General features: G+C 43.3%; 1 protein-coding gene across 2 annotated transcripts in view; it reads right to left on the bottom strand.

The window, feature by feature from the left end:
* Nucleotides 1-16,725, bottom strand: part of GNPAT (glyceronephosphate O-acyltransferase) — a 55,964-nt gene that overhangs the window by 37,067 nt on the left and 2,172 nt on the right. Inside the window, exons 2-5 of one of the 2 annotated variants that reach the window (XM_083176360.1) lie at nucleotides 15,933-16,121; nucleotides 13,235-13,411; nucleotides 12,962-13,091; nucleotides 9,103-9,230 (exon numbers count right to left, since the gene is read on the bottom strand). In XM_083176360.1, coding sequence (XP_083032486.1) covers nucleotides 9,103-9,230; nucleotides 12,962-13,091; nucleotides 13,235-13,411; nucleotides 15,933-16,121 — 624 coding nt within the window. Of the gene's footprint in view, nucleotides 1-9,102; nucleotides 9,231-12,961; nucleotides 13,092-13,234; nucleotides 13,412-15,932; nucleotides 16,125-16,725 lie in introns of both variants that reach the window. The other variant, XM_083176359.1, reaches the window with a different exon arrangement.

Below are 16,725 nucleotides of genomic sequence, written 5' to 3'. Positions count from 1 at the left end.
AGCGGGGAATTTGAAGGATTCGTCTTAACCTCATCTTCCTCCTCTAGTGATGAGGGACCCCCTCAAAGACACCCCCGTAGAGCAGCTGAGACCCCCCCCCAATAATTGATCTCGTATGGACCCCACCACCAGACAATTTTGAGCCCCAGGTTCCTGAGTTTTTGGCCATCCCAGGAATCCAATTTGATTCAGCAGGTCTCAGAGAAATTGACTTTTTCAAATTATTTTTCTCTGATGATTTTATAAATTTAATGGTGGACCAAACTAATTTATATGCCCAGCAGTTTATTGCTCAAAACCCCACGTCATCATTTGCTAGGTGGACCCCTGTAGATGCAGTAGAGATGATGACGTTTTGGGGTCTGGTGTTTCATATGGGCATAGTAAAAAAGCCAGAAATTAGGCAATATTGGAGTACAGATGTTCTGTACAGCACCCCACTTTACCGTATGGCCATGACCCGGACTCGTTTTGAGTTAATCCTTAAATTTTTGCATTACAACGATAATGCACAGTGCCCACCCAGAGATGATCCCACCTTTGACCGGCTATTCAAAGTCAGGCCGGTCATTGATCACTTCAGTGCCAAATTTGAAGAGATGTACATCCCAGATAAATTCATTTGCATAGACGAGTCCCTTATACATTTTAAAGGAAGGGTTAAATTCCGCCAGTACCTTCCCAGTAAGAGGGCAAGGTATGGCATAAAAATGTATAAGCTGTGTGAAAGCACCTCAGGGTACACTCACAGGTTTAGGGTATATGAAGGGAAGGATTCAAGAATTGAACCGCCAGAATGCCCCCCCTCCCTCGTAGGTGTTAGTGGAAAAATTGTCTGGGATTTAGTGCACCCCTTCCTGGATAAAGGTTATCTACTCTATGTGGATAACTTTTACACCAGCATCCCCCTGTTTAAGGCCCTTGGTTCAAGAGGTACAGCAGCTTGCGGTACTGTGCGCAAGAACCAAAGAGGCCTCCCAAAAACGCACATTGCCCAAGTAATGAGAAGGGGTGAAAGCAGGGGAATATGCACCGAAAATATGTTGTTGGTCAAATATAAGGACAAGAGGGATGTCCTTATACTGACAACAATTCACGGAGACAGTACCACCTCCGTCCCTGTACCCACACCTCAAAACCTAATTGTATCCTGGATTACAATAGGTACATGGGCGGAGTGGATCTTTCAGATCAGGTACTGAAGCCGTACAGTGCCCTGCGGAAAACAAAAATCTGGTACAAGAAGCTGGCCGTGTATATCATCCAGATGGCACTGTATAACGCTTACGTGCTATTCCGTTCTACCAGCCAGAGGGGGACATTTATGCACTTTCAAGAGGAAGTCATAAAAGGCCTAATATTTGGGAACCAGCAGGCAGAGGGCCCCAGTACTTCTAGTACTGGCCCCCGTATTGTACCAGGGCAGCATTTTCCTGATGAAATCCCCTCCACTGGAAAAAAGGGCAGGACACAAAAAAGGTGCAAAGTTTGCTATAAAAAGGGAATAAGAAAGCAAACTATTTTCCAGTGTGACACTTGCCCCGACAAACCCGGCCTATGTATAAAGGAGTGTTTTAAAATATACCACACATCTATGGATTATTAGGTTCATCATTTTACCGTGCTTCGGGGGTCTTGCTAATGCCACATAGCACCCACCATTCATTCCACCAGAATCTGAGCTGCAAAATCCAAAAATCACTCCTTCCCTTCTGAGTCCTGCCATGCACCCAACTGGTATTTTTTGGTCACATGTGAGGCATTGCCGTACTCGGGAGAAATCGGGGCACAGATTTTGGGGTGCTTTTTCTCCTTCATACCTTATGAAAATGAAAAATTTTGAGCCAGAACTGCATTTTTGTGTAAAAAAATTTAACTTTTCATTTTCACTGCCCAGTTGTATCAAAATTGGTGAAACCCCTGGGGGTTTGAAATGTACACTATACCCCTAGATGAATTCCCTGAGGGGTGTAGTTTGCAAAATGGGGTCACTTGTGGGGGGGTTCCACTGTATTGGTGCTTTGGGGGTCTTGCTAATGCGACATAGCACCCACCAAAATTCCACCAGAATCTGAGCTGCAAAATCCAAAAATCACTCCTTCCCTTCTGAGTCCTGCCATGCACCCAACTGGTATTTTTTGGTCACATGTGAGGCATTGCCGTACTCGGGAGAAATCGGGGCACAGATTTTGGGGTGCTTTGTCTCCTTCATTCCTTGTGAAAATGAAAAATTTTGAGCCAGAACTGCATTTTTGTGTAAAAAATGTAATTTTTCAGTTGCACAGCCCAGTTGTATCAAAATTGGTGAAACCCCTGGGGGTTTGAAATGTACACTATACCCCTAGATGAATTCCCTGAGGGGTGTAGTTTGCAAAATGGGGTCACTTGTGGGGGGGTTCCTAACTTTTAGCATCTTATGGTGCCTAGAAACCTACATGGTGCCTAAAAAATAATCTCATAAAAAGGAGGCTCCAAAATCAAGTAGGTGCTCCTTCTATTATGAAGCCTGTGGTTTGGTCAACGTGCACACTAGGGCCACATATAGGATATTTATGAAAACAAAAGAATTGGGGGAATCAATTTTTAGTCACATTTCTCTAGTAAAATGTACTGTGTTCCTTAGAAAAATGTATTAAAATTGCAAATCTGCAAAAAAAATGAAATTTTGAAATTTCACCTACACTTTGTTTTAATTCCTGTGAAACACCTAAAGGGTTAACAAACTTCCAAAATGCTGTTTTGAATACTGTGAGGGGTGCAGTTTTTGAAATGGCATCATTTATGGGGGTGTCTCACATACAAGTCCCTCAAAGTCACATCAGAACTGAACTGGTCCCTAAAAAAATCAGTGTTTGAAATTTTCTTGAAAAATTTGAAAATTTGCTATTCATATTGTAAGCCTCCTAGTGTCCAAAAAAATTAAAAGGAAGTTGAAATAATGATAGAAACATAAAGTAGACATATGGTCTATGTTAGTTATTAACTATTTTGAGTGGTATGATTATTTGTCTCACAAGCAGAAAATTTAACATTTTGCAAATTGCTAAATTTTCCATTTTTTTCCGACATTTTGGTATTTTTCACAAAAAAACACAGACTGTATCGACGAAAATTTACCACTAACTTGAAGTACAATGTGTCACGAAAAAACAATCTCAAAATCACTGGGATAAGTAAAAGCAAAAAAAAGTTATCCCCACTTAAGTGATACATGTCAGATTTGAAAAAAAGGGCTCTGTCAGGAAGGCAAAAACATGCTGTGTCAGGAAGGGGTTAACAGCACTCTATTCACCAAGCAAATCAGGTCCTTTTGCCCATAAGGCTTGGATTTCACTAATCCTTCTGGCTGAGGTTATAGCAACTAAAAAAACTACATTCCATGTGAGAAATCTTACATTCTGCTTGTGACAGGAGTTCAAATGGTGATCAGGGCACTGAAAATATGAAGATCCCAGGGTACTACCATAGACTTTCTGGGAGGATTACCCTTCTTAACAGCTCTGCAGAATATGATGATCAGATCTTCTTTGTCTAACTATTTGACACTTTATAGTGGATACAGCCAACCCCAGCTGAAAACCATCATAGATGAATTGGAGAACTTGTGCAGTAGGAGTTTCTGACATAACAGTGGAAACTCCTTGCCATGATAAGAACTTTCGCCAAATTCTGTAATAGTCCAAGGGGGATTCTTTTCTTGCCTTAATTAGGGCACTAACTACTTGGTTAGAATACCACTTTGTTAGAAGTGCTGCCTTTCAATTTCCAGCCCCTCAGACAAAACATGTTAATGGCAGAATCAGAGGTTCCTGGGCCGCTAATTTCAGGAATGTGGGAAACCAAGGTCTTCTAGGTCAAAAGGCGAGAATTGCTATGCTATGTCTTTCCATATCTTCTTTAAGACATGGCCTATCAACTGAGTCGGAGGGAACGCACACCCCAGCTGAAAATTCCATTTGACTGAATAGGCATCCGTCACTAAGGCTCCTGGAAGATAGAATCCTGCATAGAATTTCTGCACCTTGCAATTCATGTGCGTAGCCATAAGATCTATTTCTGGCCTTCTGAATTTCTTCACTACCATCTGGAAAACTATTGGATTCAATTCCCATTCTCTGTGATATGAGCTCCCCAGCCCGTATTGCTTGCATCTGTTGTCAGACTGACAAATTGAGGACTCCAGTCCTTGCAACCACCAGACTAGAGAATTTCTTGTTTCTCTTCCCAGAATCACCTTTGTTTGATTGCTTCTTGCCCATTTCACATAAATAAGGAGCCTCCATTGAAGTAGTCGCATTTTCCACTGTGTCCAGGGCACTACTCCAATCACAGAGGTACTCATCACTAAGAGCTGGAGCCCTTCTCTCAGGGTTATGGTCGGTTTGTGAAGAAATTCTAAAGCCAGCCTCTGGATCTTTAACACAACTTTCCTGGGACAGAGAAATCTGGAACTGAGCAGTATCTACTGTATAATGACACTCAGAAACAGAATTCTCTGTGTAGGCTGCAGATGACTTTTTTCGCTGTTTATTATAAGCCATGCTTCTTCAAATAGTTCAAGACGATCTTCAAACTATCCTCTACTTCTGATGCGGTGCTCCCTACGACCAGGAGATCCTTCAAATAAGGCCATATTTGGACACCTCCCTCTCTCAACCAAGCTAGTAATGTGATGATATTGCCAGAGATTGGAGTGTGCACCAGGGATAAATCGCCAGGTGCGCGCTTCCAGTTTCAGCTCCTCCGACCAGCGACTTCCCCTGCCTCTTCTCCCGGCAGTGTGTCATTTTCATCAGCGACCATCTCTGGTCGCAGAAGAAAACGGGACACTGAGCAATATGATTGCTGAGCAATATGATTGCTGAGCAATAATATTGCCCCGTGTGTACACACCTTTAGGTATAGGATAGATCTGAAACCTCCTGTATGTTTTTCGACAAGGAAAACGCCACCGTCTCTCTGGAACCAGTTCTACTGCTTTTAAGGTCTAAAAGATGTTGTTGTAATATTTTCATCAGTGCCAAACTTTCTATATTGTTCCCAGGAGGTTGAGACTTCTTAAATTTGTTTGCAGGTGGATGGTGCTGGAATTCTATATGATAACCTCTTCTTATTACTGATATCACCCACTTGTTTTCCACTGTCCTTTCCCAGATTTTTGAGGAAACCAAAAGTCTTGCTCCCACTTGAAGAGTGAACCTCTTCAAGTGGGAGCAAGACTTTTGGTTTTCTCAAAAATAATATAGTCATTGTCTTGTGTATACTCTAGATGAGCCACAAAAGGAACTACGCAATGAGGCGCCTCCTCTTCTGTTATATTGGTGCCCAGGACTGTAACTTCTGGCCTCTCTGAATGGCTGTCTAGAAGAAACTGGCACAGGAAACGTATTTTTCATATCTTGTGGAAGCCAAAGCGATTTCAGTTATTCTCTGGATCCTTGCACCAATTTGGGGTCGAATAGAACGGCTTCATTACCTTTCGAAGGAACCAAATGATTCTTTAAATGTGTGTCAGCACTCCAATTCCTCTACCACTCCTGCCGCCAAAGACTTAGGGCAGTATTCAATGAGGATAATTCACCCTGTTTCATGGCAAATTTGTGCTATTATCGCGTTGGAAGGTGATTTTTTGGGTCAGAAAGTGAATCACCCTATTCAACGTGCACTTCTCGCCGTGTGTCGCCGTGTAGCAAATCGCCATCTTTTCATGGTGAAGTGGAAAGTGAACTTTTAAAATAAAGTTGTTGTTTTACATTTGGTGTCAAAAAATCAGGAATTTTATTCTGTGAAGGGGCATGCTATTTTTATTCATGTGCTTATAGCACATGAATATATATTTAATAAAAGCAGGGGGCCGGGAGCCGCTCATTAGATATTCGTATATTCACTGCTCCCGAACATTACATATGCACGATCGGGTGCAAGTGAATACCCGGTCCCCTGCTGGCTCTCCCGGGGGGCAGCCTGTGCTGCCTGGCTCCCAGGGAGCCCACCTCCCCCCCACATACGTTCTGGGGCCGTCCTCAGTTCACATTCGCGGTCAGGGGCAGCGAGCCCCTGCCTCATTGAATACTGTGTCAGTGAGGGCTCCAGCCCTCCGGAACACGGCGAATGTGCAGCGAATCCTAAACAGGATTCGCTGCACATCGTGATTAGGGGCATTTAATACTGCCCTTAGAGGTGAAGGACACAATATCTAGAGAAACCTTACATATATACTGGATCATTTTTTAAATGACCTTCAGATTCCTCAAAATAGTACTGTCTCTATCTTTCTTCCATATCTTTGTGCATTTCCGTGCTCCATAATCTGAGCGCCCTAACCGAGGAGGCTACAGCTGTGCCAGCGTTTAAAGAAACTGCCAATGACAGATGTGATTTCTTTAAGGAATTTTCAAATCTCTTACCCATAGTATCTTTAAAGTAAGCCCCAGGGGAATTATAGATTTAGACAGGACTTTAGAAACTGCCACGTCTACTTTGGGTACTGTACACCAGCTTAACAACTGTTCGCTTAACAACTGTTAGTCTTTAAAATGGATACAATTCCTCCAATCTTGGTATCCTACCTAATCTCTTGTCCGACTATTACTTTAAGATCATATCCTTCATCAGCGATGAACTGGAAACACCTCCCAGTCTTTACGCAATCCTCAAACAGAATATCTCGACTCAGCTGGTTCTACTGGCTCCTCATAATCAATCGCCTTGAGAATATTTTTTAACATGCATTGTACTAACTCTAAATTAAAAAAAAACTAGTTGCCTCCTTAATTTCTCCAGACTTCTCGCTGGAGGAATTATATATTTCTTCACCTCAGATGAGGTTCTAGCATCATACTCCAGAATGGTTTGCGATCTGGATCTTTGACGCGGTATTTTTAAACGTTTCTAAAAACTGGTCAGACATCTTAAACCCCTTTCACACCACATTTTACCAATTCAATGCTGTTTTTGTGGTCTGAAAGTTTACCATTCTGGTGTGAGTTTACACCCTATGCACTCCGTGCAGGGCCGGAATAAGGTCTGGGCGTCCATCCCCAACGGACAGAGGAATTTCCAAACCCCCACCCCCTGACGGAGGCATTTAGAAAGCCACCCCCCCCACCAATGGAGGCATTTACAAAACCCCACCCCCACACGGAGGAATTTACAACTCTACCCCCACCTTTCATGGATGCACCCCCTAGGGACCCTGCTGATGATCTCACATCCGCTGCAGGGACCCCCTGCCCGCCAGCGCAATCCCTTCCCTGCGCTGCCCGGTAGAAGGGGGGAGGATGCCTCAGTGTGTGTGTGTGGGGGGGGGGGGGATGCCTCCATGGGGGGTGGGGGCATATGTGGCGTATGTGAGATCAGCAAAGGGTCCCTGCAGTGGATGGGAACTAGTATTTCCCATCCGCCTCAGGGACCCGGCCAATGATCTCACATACGCTGCAGGGAACCCCCTGCCCGCCAGCGAAATCCCTTCCCTGCGCTGCCCATGTAGGGGGGAGTGCCTCCATGGGGGTGGGGGGAGAGTGTGGATGCCTCAGTAGGGGGGTTGTAAATACCTCCATCAGGGGGTGAGGGGCTTTTGATAATGCCTCCATCAAAGGGGGGGGGGGGGTAACGGTAAAATCACTGTGGATGTTTCAGACTGCACATATTACCGCTACAAACAGTAAAAAAGCAGCTAATTACTAGGTAATATGTGCGGCCTGAAAGGGGCATTAGAGGTCTGCAGTTGAGAAAACTCCTCCTTAGTAACAGATCCATTCCATCAGTTGTGACAAAACCTCTGGCTGAGTAGACGGAAGGGGTGAAGGTCTGGCACAATCTTCAAGTGCCCTTATGTGATTTTAGAAATTATTTTCTTGATTGGAGAAGGAGGCACACTGTAACAAGATTATATCTTTGTAACTAACTATAAAAAAAAAAAAAAAACATTTCTAATTGCCCAAAATATAAGGGCTTACCTAACCAGGGCAGAATCAAGCTTTTGGGATGGGGAATGATCCATAATGCACACAGGAACCGTGATGTAGTATAGATGACTGACAGCACTGCATCGCTGCCTGTTTAATAGCAGACCACAACCCGGAAGTGCTCCTCCAAGCAGGTAACGTGAGATGAATAACTCTATCCTCAGTGCCTGCCCTCAGGGTGCTCTATAGCCGGAAGTGCGTCCGCTGGGAGAGAAGAAAGCCGGGGAGGCAGCATGCTCCGCTGTCAATCATGCTGGGACAGACAGCCGGGGAGACGGTGCTTCATGCTGTCAAGACCACCCACAGCCATAGATGGAAACATTTGATATGGTGTCCGGTATTTAATTGGGCGCTCCTTTTGGGGGCTGCTTGTCAGCTAACCGCAAATTCTAACCTTTAAGACTATGCAATGAGAAGAGGGGGATGGTAAACCAAGCTAAGAGCTTCCCTTATCTGGACACCAAATGTCATAAATAAAAAAATACTTCCCTATTTAGGGGATTTTGGGGAAGGATTCCTATCGTCCACTAATGTCAATCAGTTACTTCTCCAGGCGTCCATGATACATGAAAAGAAAGCCAAACAAAAGAACCAATGTCTATACCGGTTTGCTTTGTATTTTCACATTGACTATGGTACGCCTAAAAAGGTGCGTACCTCACTTACTCAAGATATATAAGTGCAGGATGGAAAGCTTGAAAAAGGCCATCCTACGTTTCTTCTTCCCCCTGGGCAGCCCTCAGAAAATAAAATAACAGCCCTACCCTGTTTAAACTATTAGGAGACAGGAAAAAAAGACAGAGTAAGGGGAGGAGTGGACTTATATACCTCAGGTGGGCGGCACCTATCAAAAAAAAAAAATGATAATAATAAATCAAATAACTGTCTAATCCTAGGAAATATACCTAAGTATGGCTGCCATGGGGATCGTAGAAGAAAAAAAGAAAAAAAAAAAAAAAAACAACAACAACAACAACAACAACCCACCTTTAGAAAGTTCACAAAGCTGTAACATGCATTTTTTATATATATTTTTGTATGTGCTTTATCATTCTATCTTCAAGTCTATGCAAGTGATAATGAGCTATAATGATTATATAGGGATTAACTGAAATGAAAAAAAATGCATACTAACCCGCAGCATAGTCTTCACATACTCCGCAAATATTGCCCAGTAAAGCTTGTTCCCTCGAAATGTACGTCGCATGAAGAAAGCACCAGACATGCGGAGAAGCTCACCCACAATTTTCATACTCATAAAGTCTACAGAAAATAACAAAAATAAGAAACTGACTTTGTACAGGGCAGAATTATTAACATTATAGACTAAGAATTCTGTGACAGGTAACAGCCTCAGGAGGGAGTAATCCATAGGTTCCCAAACTGTGTGCCTAGGCACCCTGGGGTGCCTTGGGACACTTTCAGGGGTTCCTTGGATTGGTGGTGTAGGAGAAATTCATAATAGTTATGGGCAAAGCAATAGTCAAAACCAGAGTTGGTGGCCGCCAACCATTAAATATATGGCCAAACAAAAGCTGGTTCCTCACTAAATAATTGATCCTAAGGATGACATATAAACACAATTTACTTAATTTGATATCTTTTTTAAATTTAATCAACAAAAAAATTTTGACCTAGGGGTACCGTGAAAAATATTATGATATTCTAGGATGCCGTGGTTAAAAATGGTTTGGGAACCACTGGAGTAATCTATAAGTGCATGGAGGGAAGAACTCCCCTCTGCCAGACACCCCTCCCTGTTAGTAAAAACAGAACCCTGTTTTGAGTTAGACTTTGAGATTGAGCAGAGCTGGAGTATCTGTGCATTGGAAACAAGAGAAGATGAGAGTGTGTAGTGAGCAGTAGCAAAAAAGAAATAGCTGAATAGCAGCTAAAAAAAAATAATCCTGACTGTCCTGGTCAGGGGGGGTGGGTATATGGCAGCTGGAGTTTCAACTGCCCTGAAAGTTTTTTTAAATAAATATTATTTATATCCCTTTTACACCGCCGCAAAAACCTGGGTCATCGGCAGGGTCACCCGGGTCATGCTGTTTTGACATGGGACTTCTACCCAGGTCCTAACCTGGGTAGGACACGGCTAGGACCTGGGTAGAGGGCGGTGAAAAAGGGTACGCCAGGTCATCCCACCCGGCTCCCGTTTACATAAATGGGGGACGTCCAACCTGTGGGGCACAACCAGCCTGCGCTGCTATCTGCTATACTCTGCAGAAAGCAGCGGCAGCAGCGGAGGAGGTGAATAAATGCCCTTCACCTCACGGGCGACAGCTGGGGAGGTGCACAGGGGCTGGGGGCAGCACAGCAGCTTACCTTGGTGCTGGGCTACCCCCAGCACAGCGATCAGCAGTCCCGGCGGGGATGAATGCGGTCCCGGTGCTTGGAGATGATGTAATCTCCAAGCGCCGCCTCCATCTACACTGCGGGTAAGCACCGCAGTGTAAATGGGGTAAATCCCAGATTCGACCCGGCTTGGATCCGGGATTTTTGGTGTAAAAGGGGTATTAAAGAGCTCATGAAAGTAGTCAGGCTGAATACATGAATGTCCATATGGATGTAGATAGCACTAACAATGATACACATATTTCATTGCAAAATTACAATAGCAATAAATAAAACCAAAAGTAAATAAAGAAATACAGAGCATTTTGAAGTGCATCATATGATGCGCAGAAAGCAGGGGTGTAACTCCCAGAGGAAATGGAGACTACTGTATCTGGCCTCCGACCCCTGAAGGGGCACCTGCGTGTAAAACAGCACCTTTGTGGTTCTTAGCAGGATTCAAGTGTGGCCACTGCTCTTCCAACAGAGCTCTACGGCACAACCACTTCTGCTGCAGTATTAATCCGCTATGTCCAAGGAGCCCAGTTAACACCTGCAATAGGGGACAGGGTGGCTCCCACCTCGTACTGCTCAATGTGGATAAAGAATGCAATGGTGACACTTGGGTGAACATGTGGCCCCTATTGTCAATCTAATAAGTGATATATTCCATCGTTGCATTATGCCAAATTTGCAATTTTAAGGCATAGAGGAACAGGAGAGGGTTTTTTCTATTGAGAGCTATCACCACTTTGGCAACTACTAGAAAGTGAGACAATAGCTTTACAGAGAGATTATAGAGGTCAGTGAAGGGCAGTGTAACAAAATTACAGGGTTAATCCCTGTGCTGTGGCACCATCTTTACATGAAAGTGGGCACTTGACATGTTTAAAATGTGTTTAAACATTTTATATGTATTCCATGGATATGAAAAGTCTGCTGCTGGGCACAAGGCACAAAGTATATGTATTTATGATATGTACAGCATTTACTGCCAGCGCTCACCAGAATGTCCCCGCTTGCGAGCGCTGGCAGAGAGGGACTCCAATAGACTGCAACGTCCCAGTCAATAGGCAGCTGGGCGGGGGGGACCCTGCCCGTCTCCACTTCAGGAAGACGGGCAGGGTTGAGGAGGGGGCAGCGGAGACCGGCGTCTCATGTGCACGTGCCCTCTTCCGACGGCTAGCGGGGCCTGGCAGATGACGGGGGTTGGCGATTCTATCGCCAGCCCCTGCAAGCATGAGACCGGCTCCATCTGTATGTTCAGCACTGAGCTGGGACTGTACCAAATATTTCTTGCCAGGTGCCTCCTGAAGATTCTCAGGTTGGACGCTGAGACCTCAACATAACCATCGTAGCAGTGGCACTCCGGACTTAGAAGAATAAACGAGACAGGAACACAGTTCAAAGTGCAACGTTTCAATGCTTTATTTGCGTTTTCATCAAGACATGTTTAATGTGGTTACAAACAGGGTTTAAATACCAATAGCACCACCCCTTCCGTTCCTGATCCAGCAATTTTTTGTATGGTATGTATATAGTTGTAGGTGTATTGATATGTGTATCAGTGTATAACTGTAATTGACTAGTATGTGATTAATGCACTTATGACACTTATAAATGTTTGTGATACATTTAATATGAATTGTTTATCACAAGTTGATTTCCCCCACCTGTTGCTCAGTGTGTAGGAGTAACCGAGTTGATGAGGGGAGGCTTTATCAGGAACGGAAGGGGTGGTGCTATTGGTATTTAAACCCTGTTTGTAACCACATTAAACATTAAAAATGCCCCTACATCGGTGTGTGTGTGTAGGGGCTATAGCGTCCCCGTGCGTCACTGGCTGAGATTGAGGAGCAGTGTCCATCAATCTCGGCATCGCCAGTGTTCTCTCACCGGAGAACACTGGTGCTGTCCTCTCGCTCAGTACACAGAGCTGACAGCTCGCTCTGTGTGTGGGTTATAAGCTCTGTGTGCTGAGCGACAGAGGCACAAAACTGCCCGACCTAGCAAAGCTAGGTCGCCCTACATACATCTCTATGTGTGTAGGGCCCATTAGAAATAAGAGAAAAGTTATCTCCAGGACTGAGCAATAAACATCCTTTGCCTCAAGATGACCGCTGAGCTACAACATATAAAAAAGGAGAATTATACTTGCACATAAAAGTCACCAACTAGGTCAACAAGCATTAGGTCGACACCACTAGGTAGACATGCATGAAGGTCGACATGGGGTTAGGTTGACAGGGTCATTTGGTCGACATGGGGTTTTTCCGCTTTTTTTTTTTTACCCGAATGTCGACACAGTCGACATGGACACCAAAATGTAGCACCGCGTCCACTCGCATGCTTTGGGCATGGTGCCTTGCTATTCTCCCACCACGCCCTAGTGGATGGCAGGGCATGAAATACCGCCTGTTGACCGAATGCTTGTGTTTGACCTAAAGACCCTGTCGACCTAACCTCATGTCGACCTAATGCTTGTCAACCTAGGGACCGTATCACCTCCAATTTATAACAGTTTGGACACAAGGTGCATGTTTTAAAGGAGGTGCCTCACAATATTTAACAAAAGAAATAAAGGAAATGAGAATCAACTACTCTAGTAAAATGCTAAACGCAAGATAGTTACAATTGTTTTGTAAGTGAATACTTGCCCATTCCAGCAGCAATGACAGGAAGTGCCAGGTCATAAGTATATAGTATATATGACATCATCAGGAAGTCAATGTAGCTCCGATGACTGGGCAGCAGCACAACTGGATGTTCTTGAATAGCTTGAGTCAACTACCAGAATAAGAATAAACATGCAATAAGAGGTTATCCAAAATGGTTAAAATGGAACTTCAAAAAGGGATTAGATAACATTTCTGTATCTTTTAATAACCCTGTCTAACGGGAAAGTTAACCTGGTGCCTGGCAGGACTTACCAACTGTATGCCCTCCTCATTGACACAAACTTTTTGGAAAAGTCTTTTGAAAATCTTGCTCAGGGTGAGGGCAAACATTCGTATAGCGGCAAGGCTTAAATTTTGTCCCATTTCATCGAGGATCACAGTGGCTTGATCCTGAATAACCTCAGTGGGTTCTCCAGATTCCAAACTAATCTACAGAAAAATGATACAAGGTGAAGGATATACATAACAAACCATTTCCTTGTTGTGTCTCACTAGACAGTTGACGACTTGAAAAATGCCACCTATTATGACAAACCTACATTTTTGTTGCAATATGCAAACGTTAGGGTCACAAATTAATGTAAACACAATCCAAGGATCTTTGACACCATGCCATTTATTCACACTCCAGCAAATGAAATATTTATAAATCTTGGCTCTACTACTTCCTGCACATTGGTAAGCAGGAAACGCTATACACACACACACACACACACACACACACACACGATACCACTTCTGTGGAATTGGGCTTTGTGTTGTGGGTTTTCTTTTGTTTGCAAAGTGAGTTGACCTTGCTTTGCATTCATGCTTTTAATTCTATTAATATCTGATTCATTGATATTATTCAAGCGACCGTGGGTGGAGCTAGACAGTTGATGAGGACGTCAGATCTGCCTAGGCTGACTTCCGGAAATCCCTTACACAGCTGTGACGCCGCGCTCCTGCATCCAGAGTTACCCGCACTACACGCTGTGTCACCACGCTCCCATACCCGGAGCTATCCAGATTACACGCTGTGTTATTGCGCTCCTGCACTCGGAGCTACCCGTATTATACGGCTTCACTTACAAGCGCACAGTCTGTGCATCCTGCTATACCGGAGGACATCACCACCTACCACCCCCGGGTTGAGCCGCAGAAACATCTGGCTCCCCGCCTACCCCAAAAAACAACACAAGGAGGAGAGGGTGAGATACGCTATTGCCTCTGTAAATTAAGGATACACATATATGCTTGGACTTCATGCGTTTACCATCTACCCGCTAACCAGCTTTGTATGCGCTTCCACTAACCGTTACAAATATCATCTGTTTGTCACAAACCATCTAACCAGCATAAGGAATTAACCCCTGATTAACTCTTTTTTATTAAATCCGGAAAAAGACATATTATCATCAGCCTTTTTTTGATTATCATAATCTACCAACGCCACCTTGCTTGCTAAATTATTTTTAATAATTTATTGTATATTATGTTTTGTATGTATGTCTAATTATTTAATTTTATATAAAGCTTAAAATTGTTTAAGTGTGTCCAGTACTCTTTTTGTTCGGCAGAAATTCACACATATGCTATTATCCACTGAGCAGCGCAAAGTGTTTTTTCCAACCCTTAGACAGTTGATGAAACTGATTACAATGACCACACTGTCACAGCACTGGTCAAAGCTTCTTAGCTTCTCACAATAGGTCCTTGTTTATTTTCATCCCAAGGCTCATGTGGCCCTTATTCGTAGCAAAAATAGAAAGCAGATAGGTGTCGATGCATAAGTGACTGGGGCACCATGGACACTGAACTATGAGAAAACTGATTAGCCCCATGTATGGGCATTTAAATGTACCCAAAAGAAAGAAATATTTTAAGATACGTAAAAAGAAAGGGGCAAATTGCACCAAATAGCAATCAATTTACATCCAGCGACACCCCACTGAGTACTAGCCTTGTACAAGAATACAAGAGTACAACAACATGTGTACATATGTAGGTTCAGCAGTGGGTTGAAATACAGTTTTGGCATGTGAACATCTAAATCAGTACAAACAGTTCAGGGGAGTAATATTTGTTCACTGCCACATTATTCTATATCTCAGACACAATTGGGAATATCAAGACATATAAACCAGAGATATTGGGGGAAATTTACTAAGATGTGTATTCTACTTCAGATGTGATGTTGCTATGGGCAACCAATCAGATTCTACTTCTTATTTATATAGCACCCTCTAGACCAGGCATTTCCAACCACGGTCCTCAAGGCACACCAACAGTGCAGGTTTTAGTGATATCCAGGCTTCAGCACAGATGGTTTAATCAGAATCCCTCAGATACTAATTAAGTCACCTGTGCTGAAGCCTGGATATCGACAAAACCTGCACTGTTGGTGTGCCTTGAGGACCGTGGTTGGGAATGCCTGCTCTAGAAGATAGTAGACAGGATCTGATTGGTTGCCCATAGCAACATCACATGTGAAGTAGAATACACATCTTAGTAAATTTTCCCCATTGTATTTCGAGTCTGACTGGCCACAGCTAACAAGAAGTATAGCCAACCGACTTCTATACAATAATAGGAGGACAATTAATATTATTTATTTTAAAACTCTATCTTCTTACTTTTGCACTAATAAAGAGTTTTACTTTTATATTGTAACTGATCCCAGTGCCCCAAGACATTACTCAACTTATCTTTTGCTACAAATTGTACTATATAGTAGTGGGTGGCACCTCATGAGAGCCTCATATAAATGTAACATGACATAATGTTATGAGAGGCATCTGGGAGAGTGGACAGTAAGATAGATTAGAGTGAGAACTTTATACTGGTGCAGGATACTCCTGGCTATAACCATCATGTGGCCCTTAATCTGCCTCTGCTGTGACCTCTGACTTTAGACTAAGCATTGTCTCTATGTACAGGATATCCTGTACATAGAGACAGGAAAGCTCACCTGTTTGATAACATACTGTAGCTGATCAGACTGCAACACCATGGCTTTTAGAGTACTTGGTTTGCATGGAATAAGGCTCTTGTAGATCACTGGTGAAAAACATTTCATGGCATATCGTAGATCACTCGACTGACGTCGCTCCTCAAGTATATCCTCAAAAACCTCTCTTTTTTTGCTCTTGAATTCTTTCTGCTGTGCATGAAACCAAAAAAATAGTCAAAAATAGTCATTATATAAAGAAACGGCAAATACAATTTAGCAACACATGGTCGGTCAGCAAGGCATCAAGGTGTTTATCACTTCCCATATGAGAACAGTACACATTTCTGCTTCTGAACTTAAACAATGGAAATCATGCCTTGATTTTTTTTTTTTTGTAGAAAGAGCAAACTACACTGCCTTGAAATAGCTGTCCCAAGTGAAATGCATTTCCCCTGTTTCTGTATTAGGGTGTTATAAATATGTTTTGTCCACCTACTATAAAAGATGCACTCCTTAAAGCGTTAAGGTGCGTACCCACGGTACGATTTATGTTCCGTATGATATTGTATACGATTTCCCAGGAAAGTCCCGGTGGTCAAAAGCATAAGATTTGTGCTTAAAATAACACAATGTGCATAAGATATCATATACGATATGATATCACAGCTGTACTACACTATACTATCTTATGCTTTCTAGCCAGATTGAGTTGCATGCTCACCTGAGCAGCTCCCTGCCAGACGACCGGCGGGAGCGCGCATTGTACGTCGGATAGTGCGTACACACGGTAAGATATAGTGCACTATCTAGC

The sequence above is a fragment of the Crinia signifera genome, chromosome 3 (genome assembly GCF_055691185.1).
Source record: "Crinia signifera chromosome 3, ASM5569118v1, whole genome shotgun sequence".
Taxonomy (NCBI): Eukaryota; Metazoa; Chordata; class Amphibia; order Anura; family Myobatrachidae; genus Crinia; species Crinia signifera.
This window is presented reverse-complemented; position numbering and strand designations above follow the sequence as displayed.